The sequence below is a fragment of the Pelodiscus sinensis genome, chromosome 7, assembly GCF_052426305.1.
Source record: "Pelodiscus sinensis isolate ZL-2025 chromosome 7, ASM5242630v1, whole genome shotgun sequence".
NCBI classification, from domain to species: domain Eukaryota; kingdom Metazoa; phylum Chordata; order Testudines; family Trionychidae; genus Pelodiscus; species Pelodiscus sinensis.
Window position 1 is genome coordinate 6,547,881 of NC_143058.1, and position 17,889 is coordinate 6,565,769.

General features: G+C 44.5%; 1 protein-coding gene across 1 annotated transcript in view; it reads right to left on the bottom strand.

Annotated features, from left to right (window-relative positions):
• Positions 1-17,889, bottom strand: part of CNTNAP5 (contactin associated protein family member 5) — a 464,970-nt gene that overhangs the window by 218,108 nt on the left and 228,973 nt on the right. The window contains exons 7-8 of the mRNA XM_075933060.2: positions 15,018-15,161; positions 2,046-2,310 (exon numbers count right to left, since the gene is read on the bottom strand). Coding sequence (XP_075789175.2) covers positions 2,046-2,310; positions 15,018-15,161 — 409 coding nt within the window. The remainder of the gene's footprint in view (positions 1-2,045; positions 2,311-15,017; positions 15,162-17,889) is intronic.

Consider the following 17,889-nt stretch of genomic DNA (forward strand, 5'->3'; position numbering starts at 1 on the left):
TCCGACTTCTATAACCCTCATTTTACAAGGAGTAAAGGAAGTCGGAGGAAGAAGTCCTCCAGCTCGACAGTATTTTGACATTATGTCAAAATAACTGCTTGTAGTGTAGACATGGACTTCGTTATTTCGTCAGTTATTCTGAAATAACACTGCTGTGTAGACGTACCCCCAGGGATTTGCCCAGGTCCAGTTTCCATCCAGCATACGTAAATGTTTCTGTTGGGTTTTTTTAACTACACATTTTTGATTAATGGATTTTTTTTATTCTAATCTACTCACGCCCTCCTTATTAGCCTTGGGAAATCTCAGTTCAGAGCCCAAGTGAAAAAAGCATTGCAAAAAAGCCTGGGACGAGTAGGCAACCTAGCAAATGCTGTTGGTCCTGCCTAGGGATTCATCAAGGGAGCTATAATGGAAGTCTTGCAGGAGACCTGCCCAGACTGTGCTTGGTTCTACCACGGAGAGAGAAAAGTCCTCTTATTTAGCCATAGAAGCCAACACAGAGTTGTTCCACACATGCTATTTTAAGAGTATTCTCTCCACTTCCAGCACTCAAAGTCTGCTTTGTGCTATTCCAGCTGGGGAAAATAGCTGGCTTCAGTATCCAACTAGATTCCTCTGCGTGGCAGAGCTCTGACTATGCCCGTGGGCCCCGTAGTTCTGGTGGATAGTGTTCTGCCTCAGGGACTCGTTGTGACCCTCCACACAGCCTCTTCTTTTCCTAGAGGCCACGGTCACAGTCTATAAGCCATACTTATCACAGGCTAGTCCATAAGTATGGGGTGAAACCCCTGTGTAAACCTACCCATGAACAACCCTTTGTAGTGGTGTGGGAATGGCTAGGGGGAACCGGGCCTACCCACTACCCCAGGTTCTGGCCAAGGGACTCGATGGCTGTGGCAACTGATGTGGTTTGTTCTACTCCATGTCTGGCAACTATTTCCCTAGGCCACTTCCCCAAATGATCCCTCCCAGGACCTTTCCAATGATACCTGAGCAGCCTGTCCTGCTCCTCCATACACTCTGCCTGATATGCAGGTCCCAGCTCCCACTCAGACACTGCTCACTGCCAACTCTTGGGCTCCTTCCCTCCTTCAAATGCCTCTCATTGCTCTGAACTAACGGAAGAGGAGCCCTTTTAAATCAGTATGAACTGGCTCATGATTGGCCCCAGGTGTTCTGAGTAGCCTGACTCCCCTGTAGCCTGACTCCCCTGGCTCTGGAAGGCTCCAGGTGGTCCTGATTGGCCAGACTGATTCTGGAAAGTTCCTGCTGGTTCTAGGCCTCCCCTGCCAGCTACCTACTTAATCTAGGGCTATCATACCTCCCCTTCAAGCATGCTCCTGTAGCCTTCTGGCCTGACCCTGTCACACCTGGACCTCCTCCAGCGGTGTTCATCGCGTGCACCAACCCCTGCACCAACCTCTCTTGGCTGCTCCCAATGAGAGATGTGGCTTAGAGAAAGGTCTGTGGTTCTGGGTGTCATTGTAGTCAGGAAATGTAGGCTTTCCCTAAATTGTGGCAGTCCTCTTGGGCCCTTTGCAAAATGGAATTCAATCAAATTCAAGGACCTAGCCCTGTGGTTCTCAACTGGTGGTCCATGGACCATTGGTGGTCCATGGTGACTTTTTCGGTAGTCCACGGGAACATTGTCCAAAGTCACATGGCGTGGGCAGGCATCAAAAATCTGTTTTTGATTGGCCTGGTGGTCCATGGACTGAAAAGAGTTGAGAACCACCGCTCAAAGGATGGGATTTTCACTACTTCTCAAAGGGCAGTTAGTCTGCTGTTTCAAAGGAAATTTAGGTTAATTCTAAAGAAAATGATTGTTCGGCAGATATCGACCAGAGTTACTCAGATCCAAGCTTTCTTGGTTCAGGCCCAGCAATAATATAGTCAGTGCTGCTATTATTGCTCCAAATAGAAGGTTCAGTCTGATAAGGAAAAGCAAGATCCAACTTTCCCTCAGGTGACTGTTCTCCCTTCCCACGTGACTGGCCCAAGGATTAGAAACAGGCCTGGGAGACAGGAGACAATGAAAATACCTGCATTGATCTCCACGGAGTTTTCTGACACTCTCTGAATGACAAGTGTCAAGCTGCCAGCGTGGAGATACAGCAGGACGACTCCGGAATCTTCAGACAGCTCCGTGGACAGAAGCAGCCCATCTTTGTTCCACGTTCGAAACTGGAAGCTGACGGACAGCCCGTCAATCTGGGGAGTGCCGGGTAAAAGCAGATAGCTGCTGCTGGAGCTGACAAAGGTGATGGGAACAATTCGTGGCTCTGAGCAGGAAAAAGTCACGTTGCCCTACAAAACAATAAGCAGTAAACATGTCAGGCTGTTGGTTTTTTTCCCCCATTGGGAGACCTTCTTTAAACAGTTGCCCTCAAAGCTGGCCTTGATTTGGGGATTATTTTGCTCTCCCATAGGAGTTTGAAATATAATACTTTTATATGCTCTGCATATGTTGACACCAGCAAGTTTCTTGCTGAGACGCATTCCACGACAGATTTATGCACAAGCTAAGACAGACACACCTTGGAGCATCAAATTATGAGGGGCTGCTGTCTCAGAAAATCCCTTCTCATTTTTAGTTGCATCCTCGCCTATGTACCAACATATATGTAAATATAAAACTTTATTAGGTCTATTTCAATTGTCCTTTCTGTTAGAATAATACACATTTTGGTAATGCTATGTGGCCTCTTAAACTTGATGTAGTTGAGGCAGGGCTACTCAACAAGAATGGGTGTTTTGCCATTGACCAAAAAGGGAACAGCATCAAACTCTTTGTTTACTAGATTAGTTCTTTCAGAGATTACATATATGGTGGTTTATATGCATTTAGGCCTGGTCTATATTGGAATCGACGTGTCTTAAATCCCTGTCCACACAGCAAGAGGTCGATGGGAGCAAACACTCCTTTCAGCTTCCCTTATTCCTCACACGGAGTAAGCATACTAGCCAATAGGGGCACCCTCTGAGTTTGATTTAGCATGTCTTCACTAGACCCACTAAATCGAACCCTGGAAAAGCGACCGCGTAGGGCCAATGTGACCTTAGATAATAAAATCTGTGTTGAGGCAGTGGGTGAGAAACCTCACCACGTTGTTTTATTCCCCCTAATCGTACATGTATATCTACCACGCTGTGAACAACAATGACCCCTTGGATTTATTTAGCACCTCCCAAACACAAAAGACTTCATAGGATGCAGAGCATTGTTGTGTCATTCTGTTGTACACTGTTAAGCAGCCATCACTTTTTATTCCCCCTAATCGTACATGTATATCTACCACGCTGTGAACAACAATGACCCCTTGGATTTATTTAGCACCTCCCAAACACAAAAGACTTCATAGGATGCAGAGCATTGTTGTGTCATTCTGTTGTACACTGTTAAGCAGCCATCACTTCTCACCCCAAAGTGCCTGCACTTCAGAAGCAGTGGGTGAAGTTGCTCCTCCAATCCGCCCTGTGATCACTGTGAATGAAATGCTTCTAAATGTCATTCTAATTACACAGTTTTCTACCTCTGGGCTAAGAGGTGTTAGGGTTTATCCACAAGTAAAGTTATAAAATAGTTGGTTAGGATGAGAAGCCTAATTAATTAAATTAAAATTCAAGGAGACATTTAGGTAGATTGAAGGCAAGCACCCCAAGTGTAATATGGCTATCGGGGACTTCTAACCCAGACGGCTTCAGTTCGTTGTCTGACCGCAAAGAGACAGGCAACACCAGCAAGGTCTAATCACAAAGCTCTTTATTGAAGAGTGCACACGACAATAGAGAGCAGCCCGTCTCCACCGAGAACCAGCCGCCGATTTCTATAGCAAGTGGGGTTATATAAACAGTTCCATCGCATCATCGACTTCACTTAAGCAACCCACCCCCCTTTGTTAGTTAGAAACTTCTAGCATGGATGCATACCTTGCCAACTATACAAGGTGGCCTTGATACATCAGCAACTTTCTTATTAAGACAGAAGACAAGTACCAGCCAACGAGGAGACAGGGAGTTTCCTTATCAGTTCCTTAAGCAAGCTGTTCAGCTCAGCAAGTACAGAAATGCAGCTGTTCGCTTATCTCATGCCCTTGCTCAACTCATGTCTCAAATTTTATTCAGGGACTACCCAGAACCCTTTGCTGGACTCTTCTCGGTCTGTTTTAGCATAACCGCCCTAGGCCCAATTTTCTGTGACCTAACAGGGCCAATGTTTTAAGACTAATCTCTAGCACAGATTCTTATTACTGCACAAAGCAACGTAGAAACAAATAGCTGGATGATTCCATTTTGATTATAATGATTAGGTAAGATGGCACTCTAACCCACATCCTTCCATTTGCTGTCTCTACAGAAATAATTTTTGGGACGTTACTACAATGCTGCATGTACAACAAAATTATGGAAAGCCAAGTAAAAAAAAATCATATTTTCAACAGTATCCTTAGGATGTTTAGTATCGTATCCTGCCAGCAGCCTCACTGAAATCAGTGAGGCTCCTTGAAATATAAGGTACTGAGGAGTAGTTCCATTCTTCACGTTATTTCAGAGCTTATTGTAGCCGGTAGGTGGAGAAGATGCCCTATTGTTTATTTTCAGGGCTATTCCATGTTGATTATCTAGCCCAGCCACTCGAGTCAGATAACAAAAACTTAGCAATTAATGAGACCAAAACACATTTACAGAATCATATTTCTTCAAAGCTGGAAAATTGCTGAAGCTAGCTTACAAGAAGCCTTGTAAAATACAGACTGGAATCTGATAAACCCATTGAAGTGAAATGCTCTCTCCACAGAACAGCCTCTCATTAGAGTGGCTATCTCATTTTAACAGGATAATTATAATGAACAAAGCATGACTGATGTGTAGGAACTTGTATGGTGCTTGAAGAATGCCTTATTGAAATGACATGACAGGTAAAAGAACTATACCCTATCATTTTCAAGACCTCTTCTAGTCTTTATTATTTTCCATGGGAAATTTAATAAAGTGCCAGAAAGAGAATTAATGAAACTGTATGAAACAAACTCTCCGTAGATTATTTTTCTAGGTGCAGAGCTGTTTGCACCAAAACAAGCAATGGCAAAAGGAAACGGAAGGCTTCTCCAGTGTTCCCAGGAAGCTGTGCACTTGAGTGGCCATGCAGAAGAGATTCAAATGCCTCCCACGTGATTGGCAGAGTGCCCACAGCATGTGATTCTACCAGTAGTACACATCTGCATATGCTTTGGTGCAGATAACATTTATTCTGCACATGGATGGAGAAAAAAGAGGGAACATTGGGCATATCTTGTGCAAATTATTATTTAGAAGCGCTTATATGTTTATCCAAATTATCTGGCCCTCAGTCACCTGGGAGCTAGGATGCAAATTTGCCTATAACCTTTTAAATGTTTCTAGTATAGAAATGTTTGGTTTAATCTAAATAGGAGATACCAGAGCCCCAGGAAGCACTGGGGAGTAATTAGTTTGAATTAGTCTGGAGAGTAGTTATTTTGAAATAGCAGCACTGGAGCATCCACACTAACACCATGTTGAAATAACAATTTTGAAATTAGCAATATTCCCTAAGGAAAGCAGGAGTACGGATTTCAAAATAACCAGCCTGTTATTTTGAAATAACAGATTTGGTAATGTGGACATTCCCATTATAAATGTGACCTAAGGAAGGCTATTTTGAAATAACTCCCTAGTGTAGACCAGAGCCAGAGGTACATCTACACAGTAGCATTATTTCAGAGTAACTGACTTTATTCAGGAATAACATAGTGCACATCTCTACTACCAGCCTTAGTTACAAATAATGTCAATTTGGAGGACTTCTTATTCCGATTCATGGTAACCTTCATTTCACAAAGAGTAAGGGAAGTCGAAGGAAGAATGTTCTTCCTTTAACTTCCTGCTGTGTAGACAGCGCCAAAAGCTGAATTAATCTATTTTGACTTAAGCTACGCAATTGAGGTAGCTGAAGTTGCATAGCTTAATTCAGCTTCAGCCCTGCAGTACAGACTGCTAGGAAATCTGCCATGATAGATTAAAAATTGAAGTCTATGTCACCTAGTTGAATTTATATAGAGAATTTTAGTTAAACAAAATATAATTTAACTGAGTTCGAATTTGGTCAGGATATTGAAATAAATATTCCTATATTTGAAACATAGATCTTAGCATCTTAAGTACTTTAAGCAGACTTTTGTGTCTCATCTGAAAGTCAAAACACAACCTCTTAGCAACATGTTAAGGTGAGAGTTTAGTGTTTACCCATATGCAAAAGTTACTTACTGAATAATTAGTGCAGATTGATTTTGACTGATCTTCTATCCACATGCTAATGTACAGGGCTTGACAAATCCGTGTATCTATTCACCTGTGGTGAGTAGATTTCAGCCGGTCACCCCGTTCACCGGCAGTGTGGGTCTGGTGCATGCGCAGTGCGGGGGTGGCGACTGGATTTCGCCGCGGTTTGTCGAGCCCTGCTAATGTATATTAGAACATAAGAACGGCCATACTGGGTCAGACCAAAGGTCCATCCAGTCCAGTACCCTGTCTGCCGACAGTGGCCAATGCCAGGTGCCCCAGAGGGAGAAAATCGAACAGGTAATGATCAAGCGATCTCTCTCCTGCCATCCATCTCCATCCTCTGACAAACAGAGTCTGGGGACACCATTCCTTACCCAGACTGGCTAATAGCCATATATGGACTTAACCCTCCATGAATTTATCTAGATCTCTTTTAAACCCTGTTATAGTCCTAGCCTTCACAGCCTCCTCAGGCAAGGAGTTCCACAGATTGACTATGGGCTGTGTGAAAGAGTTCCACAGATTGACTATGCATTTTTATTTGTTTTAAACCTGCTGTCCATTAGTTTCATTTGGTGGCCCCTAGTTCTTATATTATGGGAACAAGTAAATAACTTTTCCTTATTCACTTTCTCCACACCACTCATGAATTTATAGACCTCTATCATATCCCCCCTTTAGTCTCCTCTTTTCCAAGCTGAAAAGTCTCAGTCTCTTTAATCTCTCATATGGGACCCGTTCCAAACCCCTAATCATTTTAGTTGCCCTTCTCTGAACCTTTTCTAATGCCAGTATATCTTTTTTGAAATGAGGAGACCACATCTGTACACAGTATTCCAGATGTGGGTGTACCATGGATTTATAGAAGGGCAATAAGATATTCTCCATCTTATTCTCTATCCCTTTTTTAATGATTCCTAACATCCTGTTTGCTTTTTTTGACTGCTGCTGCACACTGTGTGGACCAATCCTCCTTCATAAAGCTGACAAGATTCAGAGAGCTGTAAAGAATACTATGCAAAGTATCCTATCTACTAATATGGGAAGTGGGAATGTTTTGCAAAACAAAAGGGGTTAAATTTGTAATGAATATTATCCACAAAAGTAAATGTTCATTGGCAGAGAAATCGGATGAGAAGAGTCTGATCTCTAGAGACAGAAGAGGGATCAATTATGTACAGCTCCTAGAAACTCCAGCTAACTGAGCTCAGGCGTTTGAGAGGTCTCATGAAGGGTGAGATGTCTTAATTGGCAACATGTTGATGGAAGTCACTGCAGAACTTTAGTGTTCAGGGAAGAGATGGAACATTTTTTTTTTTTTTTTTTGGTGAGAGGCCTGACTTGAAGATAGTGTTGCCAGACAGTTGATTGGGTATAAGTACGATATCACACAGAGCTTGACTGTAATCCAAAGCCAACTGGCCTCTTTCCAAGGACTTCTGAGGATTCTGAAGCAAACCCTAGAATCACAGACACTAAGGCTACTTCTGCACTGAGGAGCTATCCCAGCGTGCCGGAAGTATCCTGAAATAGCGATTCCACATCTTTAAAGCGGCCCATTATTTTAAAAGAGATTCCATGAGGGTTAAGGGATGTTTTGGAATAGCGCTTTATTTCAAAATTTGGCACGGTGCAGACAGTTAGTGCAAATTGTGTAGCTTATTTCGAGGTAAGGGTGCAGTGGAGATGCACCCCAACAAACCATTCACCTTTTCTTGCCCTTTATGTAGTGTGACGGGGCAGACAAGCCCGCACTGAAGGGCAGAAGGCAGCCCAGGCCCAGCTGGCGGAAGGAGCCCCACCCATCCATCCTTGCTGGGCATGCTCCCAGTGAAGCCCAGGTATAAGAGCAGAGAGGGCCCTGCATGAAGGAGGGCAGGAGGAGGGTAGAAGGGAGCAGGCAGCAACCCCAGTGTTTCTGCAGCAGCTGAGGCCAGAGCCAGAGCCAGCAATGGACTCTGGGAATAAAGCCAGCAACCAACCCCTGCCTGAGAGACCGGAGCGCCCGCAACCCCGGCAGCAGCCCCGGCAAGTACGGACTCCGAGGCAAATAGACCACAGGGGAACCAGGGCATGGTAGGAAGCAGCCCAGGGCAAAGGACCCCGGTAGAGGGGCATTGACTTGGTGGCGCAGTTGAGGGGGGGATGAGCCCCTCGACATGTAGTCCCTGTGGCTTGAGAAGAAATAGGGGAAACTACTAGTCGAGAAACGATGAGACAACGAGAAATCAGAACATTACAGAGAACAATCACCTGAACAGCAATCTTCTATGTTTAGCCTACCGAAGGAATACAGACCAAAACAACAGCATGAATAGGAAGAGCAAGTGAAGAATATTTCTGAGCTCTTACTTCTCCTGAAGGGACAGGGGATCTTTATTCTGCTCATTAACTACTCTGGGGATAGTATGCAATAAAGCAGATGTGTTTTGTCCGGGGAGCGTCGCAGGGAGAGAGGTCAAATGGCTGATAAGTGGACAGAGTTCAGATTACCCGGGCATAAGAAACAGCCTCATGCATGTTAATAACAGAGTAGAAGAGGGTCATGCTGGTTTTATTTATTTATTTCGAGATTGTGCCCTACCAGGAAAAGTATCATTTAACAAAAGTAAAGCATTCAATAGACTGAAGTATTTTCCCTGTGGGACTCCGGAGGATTATATACTTGGTTAAACAGCTCTGAGATTTTTTTTCCCCTCTCCCTCAGCCTCTTGAGCTTTTAGGTCACAGGCCAACATTGTAACAAAAGATTTTACAGCGTTTGCACTTGCAGTAACTGAACATTATCACTCCATAATATTCAGCCCTCGCTGAAACTTGGCAGCAAGTGATGGGAACCGCTATAAAGCTACTTCGAAAAAAAAATTAGAAATCCTTCCCACTGGGGAGGGAGTCCTAGCAAGGGAGGGAACCACAGCAAGAAATAAATTAAACAAATGTCTAGATCTCTCAATATTCTTCTGCAGTTGACTAGGGAAAACAAGAGTAAAGCCGGTCTGTTACATTCACCGTACTGGACAGTAAACATAACAGATGAGTTAGCTGAAATGTGTGAATTATCGCAGTGCTGGTTTGTGCTTTATGCCAATCCTGGGTAAACTTGTCTGTGGTTTATTAGATTTTATTCTTTGGAACAAAGCGTAACAGCAAGCAAGGGCTTTTTTTTATTATTATTAAAACTCAGCGCTATCCCCTTTAAAATAGAAAAGTGCCTGCAAAGCAATTCTGATCAACTTGGTTTTTTATTAGTTTCTTTATTGAATTTGTTTTCCCCTTTCAACTCTGAGTCAAAAGATGGTAAGGCCAAAGACGACTAAAAAATGGCTTAAAGAACCATTGGTATGAATAGCTCCGATTCCATCTCCGAAACTGGTTAATTCAGCCCTCCCTCCTACTTAGGCTATGTCTTCACTGCAAGTTCTTCCAGCAGAAAATATGCTAATGAGGGGCTCATTAGCATAAGTTACCATCTCATTAGCATATTTTCTGTTTCTTTTCGCGCAAGGGTTTTTTGCGCAAAAAGAAGCAATGCGGACTCTTTTTTTGCGCAAAACCCTCATTTTGCACAAGATTCTTACACCTCTCCGGGACAGGCATAAGGATGTTGCACAAAATGTTTTTTTGTGTGCAAAAACCCCCCATCCACACTGCTTCTTTTTGTGCAAAAAACCCTTGCGCAAAACGAAACGGCAGAAAATATGCGAATGAGATTTTGGCTTATGCTAATGAGTCACTCCTTAGCATATTTTCTGCCAGAAGAACTCACAGGGAAGACGAAGCCACAATGTGGACAGAGACAATGAGCCGCTGTGGGCCCTGGGCAAAGTGGGAAGGCTGGCTCCATGCTCGTGAAAGGGGTGGGGCTGAGGACAGAAGGGGCGTGGCTAAGGCCAGCCAGCCTTCAGTGCTGCTTGGAATACAGTCCTCCTCTCCCCAGCCCTTGACAAAGATTTACCGGGCCCAGGGCTCTGTTTGCCACCACTGCCCTTTGAATCACAGCTGCCTCCTTTGCCCCCTACCCCATCAGTGGGCCTGAACACAGAGTACTAGGTAGATTACTGATCACATGTCCTTTGGATAAGACTTTAAAACTAAACTGTCATTTAATCAGAGTGGGCATTTGTTTTCTCATTCCCTCAATGTTTGACTAGCCCGGTAACACCAAATATGCTGTTTTCATGGTCTCTAGCCATAAAATGAAGCAGGCAACATCTCTGCTGAAAGCTTGGAACGAACAGATACTCTTAATCATTGTGAGATATGTATGCAGTAATGTTTAAAGGAATAATATAACTGCACATTCTCACCAGGGAATTCTCTCTCTCATTGATGGCTCTTTCAGGGAGAGAAAGGAAGTTGCTACTCTCTCCTCCCAGCTAATTATGCAATGCAATGTGCTACTGTCCACTGCGAAAACAACCTAGAAAAGTCAATGGAAAGCCACCAAAAATAAATATTGACATTTGGAAGTGAAAAGGAATGACGTGACAGCAAGAGGAGGACTCTCGCTGTGATTAAAGACCAATAAAAGATTGAGTATGGCACAGAGTGGAGAAAGATCCTCTTCATTCATTCACTGAGGCAGTACCTTAATGAGCAAGGATGCTTGATGACCGACTACTGTATCCCGGTTCCTTGGGACCAGCAAATGCTGCAGAAGACTGAAATTGAGAATGAGAATCTGCTTTATTTGCTAGGAAACGGGGATGAATGGTCACAAGTTGCAGTGGGGGAAGTCTAGGTTGGATATTAGGGAAAACTATTTCACTAGGAGGGTGGTAAAACACTGGAATGGGTTCCCTAGGGAGGGGGTGGAATCTCCATCCCTAGAAGTTTTTAAGTCCCAGCTTGACAAAGCCCTGGGTGGGATGATTTTGTTCGGGTTGGGCCTGCTTGGAGCAGGAAGTTGGACTTGATGACCTCCTGAGATCCCTTACACCGCTAAGATTCTAGGGCTGGTGACTATTAATAGGCATAGGCTCTCGTTCGCATATTATGCTTTTGCTTCCCACGCAACATCGGTTTTCATCACTCACCCTGGTTTTTAATTTGAATCTCTGCTCTTTTTAAACAGATGTTTCCTTGTGTTTGACTATCATTAGAGTCTGGTGCTCTGAGGTGACCCTCATGATCTGAGGTACTCTACTCATTTGGGAACGGAGGAGATGGGATTCCTGTCCACAGGGGACACTTTGAAGGGAGTCGGCAGCTATTGTCAGAGTTGGTTCAGCCCAGAGGAAGGGACTTGATTGGCTGACAGGCTGGTTGTATGAGGGAGCTGCCACCCATCTGAGTGCAGACAAGGATGAAGCAAAGTCCTGGGTGTCCAGAGAAGTGTCCCAGCTACCCCATCTGCTAGCCAGCCAAAAGCCATGCTCCCGGAGCTGATCAACCAGCTACAGAGACATTAAAATGTAAGAAAGTTGGAGAGAGGGAACGAAAAGGCGACTGTTTCAGAGTCTTGCCAACTATGGCTGGAAGGGACTTGTTTTGCTTCATTTGGAACGCACTTAAATGCTGTGGGATTCATTATTTTGCTCACATGCTGCTTCAAGATTTCATGCAAAAGGAGGCAAAAACCTCGGAGAGAGAAAAATGCAAACGGGAAAACCACAGTGAAGCAGATTCAGCCTAACTGTCCCGCACAGGAGGTCTTGAGGTAGGCTGAGATGCAGGTGCAGCCTTTTTCCCCAGTAGCCCATCTGCTTCTGCAGGAATGAGGATGCACTCTGGAAAAGTAACAGCTGGGAAGGCACTGTGGTTATCCACATCTGTTTTCTCTCTGCGGCTCCAACACATTTTCCATCAGCATGCACGTAAAAACGGCTTTGTTTTCGCAGAATCACAGAGCTGGCAGAGACTTCAGGAGGACATCAAGTCCAGCCCCCTGCCCAAGGCAGGACCAATCCCAATTTTCCAAGTCTCTAACCTGTAGGCACTAATTAGGAATGACTGGACTGACGCCGAGAGGTGACCATCAACGCTTACAACAGTGCTTCGGCAGAATGAGATATGAGCACAGACACGCACATTCTTCTCAAGATGATAGCGCCTCAGATCCGCTGAGCGGAACAGCTTGTTTGGAAAGGAATGAATTATTAGTTTGCATTCTCCTGTCACTAGCGATTTCTCTGCACTCTTTGATGCCTGCAAGTGGTGAGTTCCCCAGGGAGTACACTGATGCATTTGTATGTCACCACATCCCTCACTGGGCTGACTCAGCATTCCCAGATTCAGCCTGGCAAGCGGACATGGGATTTCAAGCACGAGAGCTGACTACTCCTGTTTACAGCAGGAAACTGAAAAGCCTGACACTTTTCCTGCCAGATCTCAGATAGACCAGAGCCTCTTCCAGGTATTTAAAAACATGGATCAATGTATTTATGAACCTGGGGTGTGTGGAGCGGAACATTCTCTATTTTACTTGAATAGAAACAACGGCACGGTGTGGGGAAACTCAAGAACTGTATTTTTTAACCACGTCTTTCCTACTCCCGATCTATTCCCCTGAATGTTCTAGTCAATGTCTCTTTCGAGCAGGTCTGAACATTGGGGTGATCTCACTAAAGGGTGACCTGAAGCCTAAAACGTTGCCTCGAGGCCTTTTCCGATGGGCGTTTATTGCAAGTCCAGTGACTACAAATGAGTTGTAGAAAAGGACAAAAGTGCCACCATAATAAAATGCACCATCCAAGCATATTGTCTGAATGCAGGCTTTATATTGACAATCTGCATTTTCTTTCCCTTGCACTAGCCATTTTGAGGACCATTCCTCTTATTGATCAAGATTTTCTTTTTTTCACTGAGAGGTCTCTGCCTTTGGAGTTGAAGTATCATAATTCCTCCCAGCTCAAAGGCTCCAAGAAAGACCCACATAGTGACTTAAAACACAATGTTCTCAGTGTCACACTGCTCACAGGACTGTCACTCGTCCTCACCTCATGCCCCTCTCTCTTTCTCTCTCACACACACACAACCCTGCCAAGACCCCAGCCAACTCCTGCACCCTCCCTACTAGCCAAATCCCCCATTCCCAGCCTGTCTCCACACCCAACGTGGCCACCAGCCAATACAGACACCAGCACAAGGTTCTCATTTACATTTTACTAGTGTCTACTGGACTAATCCATTCATGGCTGTCTCCATTTTGGAGGGAAAAGCCATTTAATTAGGAATAATTATTTCTCTAGTGTAACACTCATGGGTCCAGGCTTAAATTTTCAGTCAGGGGGACAGTGACTTGTCATTTGGCTTCTGGATTAGATAGGCCGTATTCCCCTTGTCACTTGGAGAAACACATTGTTAATACAGTTGCTTCTCCAGCTTGAACGACAAAGTGAACAGGGGGAGGGAAGAGGGAGGAGCAGAAGGTAAGAGAAGAAAAAGCGTGGAACAATTTTTGGACCACGGTACAGCATAATCTCCTCAGGTGTTAAATGTATGGGGATCTCAGGTATAAAACGGATAGTTTGAAGGGGAAGGCCAAAGTTCTTGCTGTACCTCACTGTGTGCCTGGGTTCACTGTGTGCCATTGTATTCCATTTCACCATGTTTTCCGCTTCAGTGCTACCTCACGAAGCACAGCGACATAAAACAAAGCTCAAGCACAACTGGGGAATGTTATAGAATGACTTCCCGACTCTCCGGGAGTACAGAATCATCCCTTAAAGACAACAACTGCTTTAAAGGATGGGCCTTTTTTTCTTCACAAGAGCTTTCATGAGGCAGTGGCCCTTTTCACAGTCTTCCACTGCCACATTCTCTAGGGATGGAGAAGAGAATGGCACCACCTGTGTCATGGAGGGGGTTGTTATTGTACCCGTGAAGAGCAAAATGCCTTGTGCAAGTGAGGACTATTGGAGAGTCTGTGTTCAGCAATGGTGACTCTGCATATGTACAAAAGGACTTTTACCCATGACTGTCTACACAACACAAGCTGGAACGCCACAGGCAGAACACCCTGACCCTATAGTCTCACTATGCAGTTGTCAGATCTGCACATGGAACAGCGGCAGCACCACGCAAGGTAACGTTTAGGAATCAACTAGCCATTGAAAACTGCAGCGCAACACTTGAACGTTTTGTGGGAGAAGGGCTGTAAGAAGTACGGCTTTCCAGATCACTGATCCAATCTATACTTAATACCTGAATAAAATATACTAATCGTGTGTTATTCAATGCTTCAGGCTGCATCACTCACACGTTCATTTAGAAATCAATGTTTTCCCTCCATGTCTGGCCCTATTTCTAGAAATATATGCAGTAAGTTCCCCAGGAAACACTTCTCTCCAACATTCCAAAACACGCAGGGAATTTACTCATGGAATAAAGTTCTGCTCAAAGTCAGTGAGAGTTTGACCAGATTCTGACTCTGTTGCTTTTAGTACTCTAGATGGCCTCACCGAATCTTTGGAGAGACCCAGAGACGTCAATCCAAAATTAATTAAAGAGTAAAAAGTTTCCTTCAACTCAGCCTCCCCAGACTCAAGCATAGCTGGATATCAGCAAACCTAGCACATCTGGGTATGTGCCTTTTTGAATGACCCTCCTGATATTGCGGGAGCAGAAGCACATATCCTTTGAACGAACTATACACATAACAGTCTAATCTGAGCTGAAATCATCTGGTAGGAGAGACAGCACTTGTCACTGTCTGGGAATGGAAGGAAATGTTGTATCAAAGAAGAAAAATAGACACAACTGGTTCTCACCACGGTGTAGATCTGAGGTTTACGCCTTTTCGCCAGGTCAATTATATTGACTCCATTGTAATAAAGGTTCTCGATGCATCCAAGGAAGTTTTTCTTCAGAAAGGTTCCTGGCTTTCCTGGGACTGGGATCCCTCCGAAACTGAGCTTTGGGAAAGAACAAAGACAACACTCAGTTACAACTTCAAAATGTAGGGGAAAGGAAGGAGTGGAGCATCTGGAGAGAGGAGTTAAAGCTACACATAGAAGATCTTGTGAATTAAGGCTAGCACGGGCCTTAGTGGATAGGGGATGGGGGTGAGACTATGGAGCCTTGAGTTTTTTTCCTGACTCTGACACTGAGCTGCTATTTGACCTTGGGAAAGTCTCTTCACTTCTCTGTTGCCACTTCCATCATTTTTCTGCTTTTTCTACTTAGATTCCACAATCACTGTGTGCATATACAGCCCCTAATGCAGAGGGACTTTGATTCCATTTGGGACTTGTAACAATCCTCATGGCAATCAATGAAGATAGCAAGTGCGAATAATAAACAGTGGGTGTGGAGCAGGGTTAGGGCACTGCGATTTAGAGCAGCTCTCCCCCAATGGTTGAATGTCGGCAGTAGTACTTCAGAGGGATATGGTGAAGCTCTGTTCATAAGTGCACTGCTTGTGTTTAACCCATGGGGAAGGTGCAGGGCACTTCCCTCCAGTAAAAATTCCTGACACGCCAACGTTCTGCATTGCATGGACTGCAAGGACAGCTCTTCTGGGAGCGAATCACCCAATGTTAAATGGCATGGCCTTCATACTAAAATAATTCCATGACTATTCCCAATCAGTATAATTGGCGACAAAATCATTTTAGGATACAAACAAGGACACAGGAACATCGTCATTGTGATGTCTGTGACAGCCAGTTCCGACAATCTGATCTAGTAAATAACACCCGCTAGACCGACAATGGAAGACAGTCACAAAACACCATGTGTTGCCAGGCAACATCAAGGGGCATCCAGAAGCATAACTGTGATAACACCGTCTCCAATCCATTGATGCCTGTGACATCACTGCTTGCCAGGGCACCTCAGAGCAGGACTAGAACTTGGATTTTTCTGCTCCAAAAAGCCCATGGCCTGTCACAGGGGTGACAGGAGATTTCCCGTTTTACGTGAACAATACGGGTGATATGACACCAATAGAGTAGTTCTGATTACACCCAGTAGAGGGCAGCAGCATACTGATGCCAAACAGTCTGTTATGGTAAACATGTTGTTTTGACTATTTTTGCTCTAAGTTTTCATGCTGGCATTGAGCTTGCCTTGAGATGGTATTTGGGATTATAACCAAGCAAAGGCAAAAGCTCTTTTAGGGTAAGTCTACACAGCAACATTATTTCAAAATCACTAGCATGATTTTGAAATAACTTATCCTGCGTCTACACAACAGACAGTTATTTCAAAATAATGTTGAAATACTGTCAAGCTGGAGGACTTCCTACTCTGATTCCTGAAACACTCATAGTACAAGGAGAAAGGGAAGTCAGAGGAAGAATGCTTTATTTTGAAATAAGTGCTGTGTAGATGCTCTCAATTTCGAAATAAGCTATTTTGAAATAAGCTACGCAACTGGTGTAGCTAAATTTGTGTAGCTTGTTTCAAGTTAAGCCCTGCTGTATAGATGCACCCTTAGATAAAATACCTCCATGTGTGGCTTTGCAGATACCCGAGTCGAGGAGTTCATTAGTGGAGGAGGTAGCCGTGTTAGTCTGAATCTGCAAAAGCGACGAGGAGTCCTGTGGCACCTTATAGACTAACTGAAGTGTAGGAGCATAAGCTTTCATGGGCAAAGACCCACTTCGTCAGATGCATCTGACGAAGTGGGTCTTTGCCCACGAAAGCTGAACCTGCAAAAGCGACGAGGAGTCCTGTGGCACCTTATAGACTAACTGAAGTGTAGGAGCATAAGCTTTCGTGGGCAAAGACCCACTTCGTCAGATGCATCTGACGAAGTGGGTCTTTGCCCACGAAAGCTTATGCTCCTACACTTCAGTTAGTCTATAAGGTGCCACAGGACTCCTCGTCGCATTAGTGGAGGAGAGAAGCACTAGCATTAGGTGGCTGAGGATTGCATATGGCAGAAAACTCGGACAGAGCGCTCTGAAGCGCATGAGTACAGAGGAGCAGTTACCAAGTAGCTGTGGACTGAATTACCCCTTATCTCTATGGGGACAACAGGGATGTGATAGGGGAGTGGCTCTTGGGTTTTTTTTCCCCCCGAGTGGGGGTTCCCCTTTAGGTCTTATCTACTCTGTCCTGACCCATTTGAAAATAGAATCCCCATTGTTGCAGCTAGCGTCAGCAGTGCTGGAAATGCAATAGTGAAGGTAAAACTCCTGGAGCCACAAGTGTTTACACTTATATATCTTGTCCAGCCCCACTGGCTGGAGAGAGAACTTACTTGGTCTGTGTGTCATATAAACCTTCAGCCTCTACAGGTACATTGACATTGTACCATGCTTCCCTATCCTATCTTGGATCTAGCTAGCCTGAACAATAGCATTGAAGCCACTCAAATAGCTGCAACCCATACTGCCATGGCTTCATTCTTCTTGTTATTTGAGCAAGCTAGATCACAGTTAGCTCAGGTACATGGGCTACAGTTGCACCTCCGATTGTTGTATAGACCTAAACTGCATGACAGGGTCACTGCAACCTAGAACATAACAGCCACACTGGGTCAGACCAATGGTCTAACTAGCCCAGTATTCTGTCGTCTGACAGTGGCCGATGCCAGAGGCCCCAGAGGGAATGAAGGGAACAGGTGATCAACTGATCCTTTCCCTGTCACTAATACTCACCTTCTGGCAAAGAGGCTAGGCACACCATTCCGAC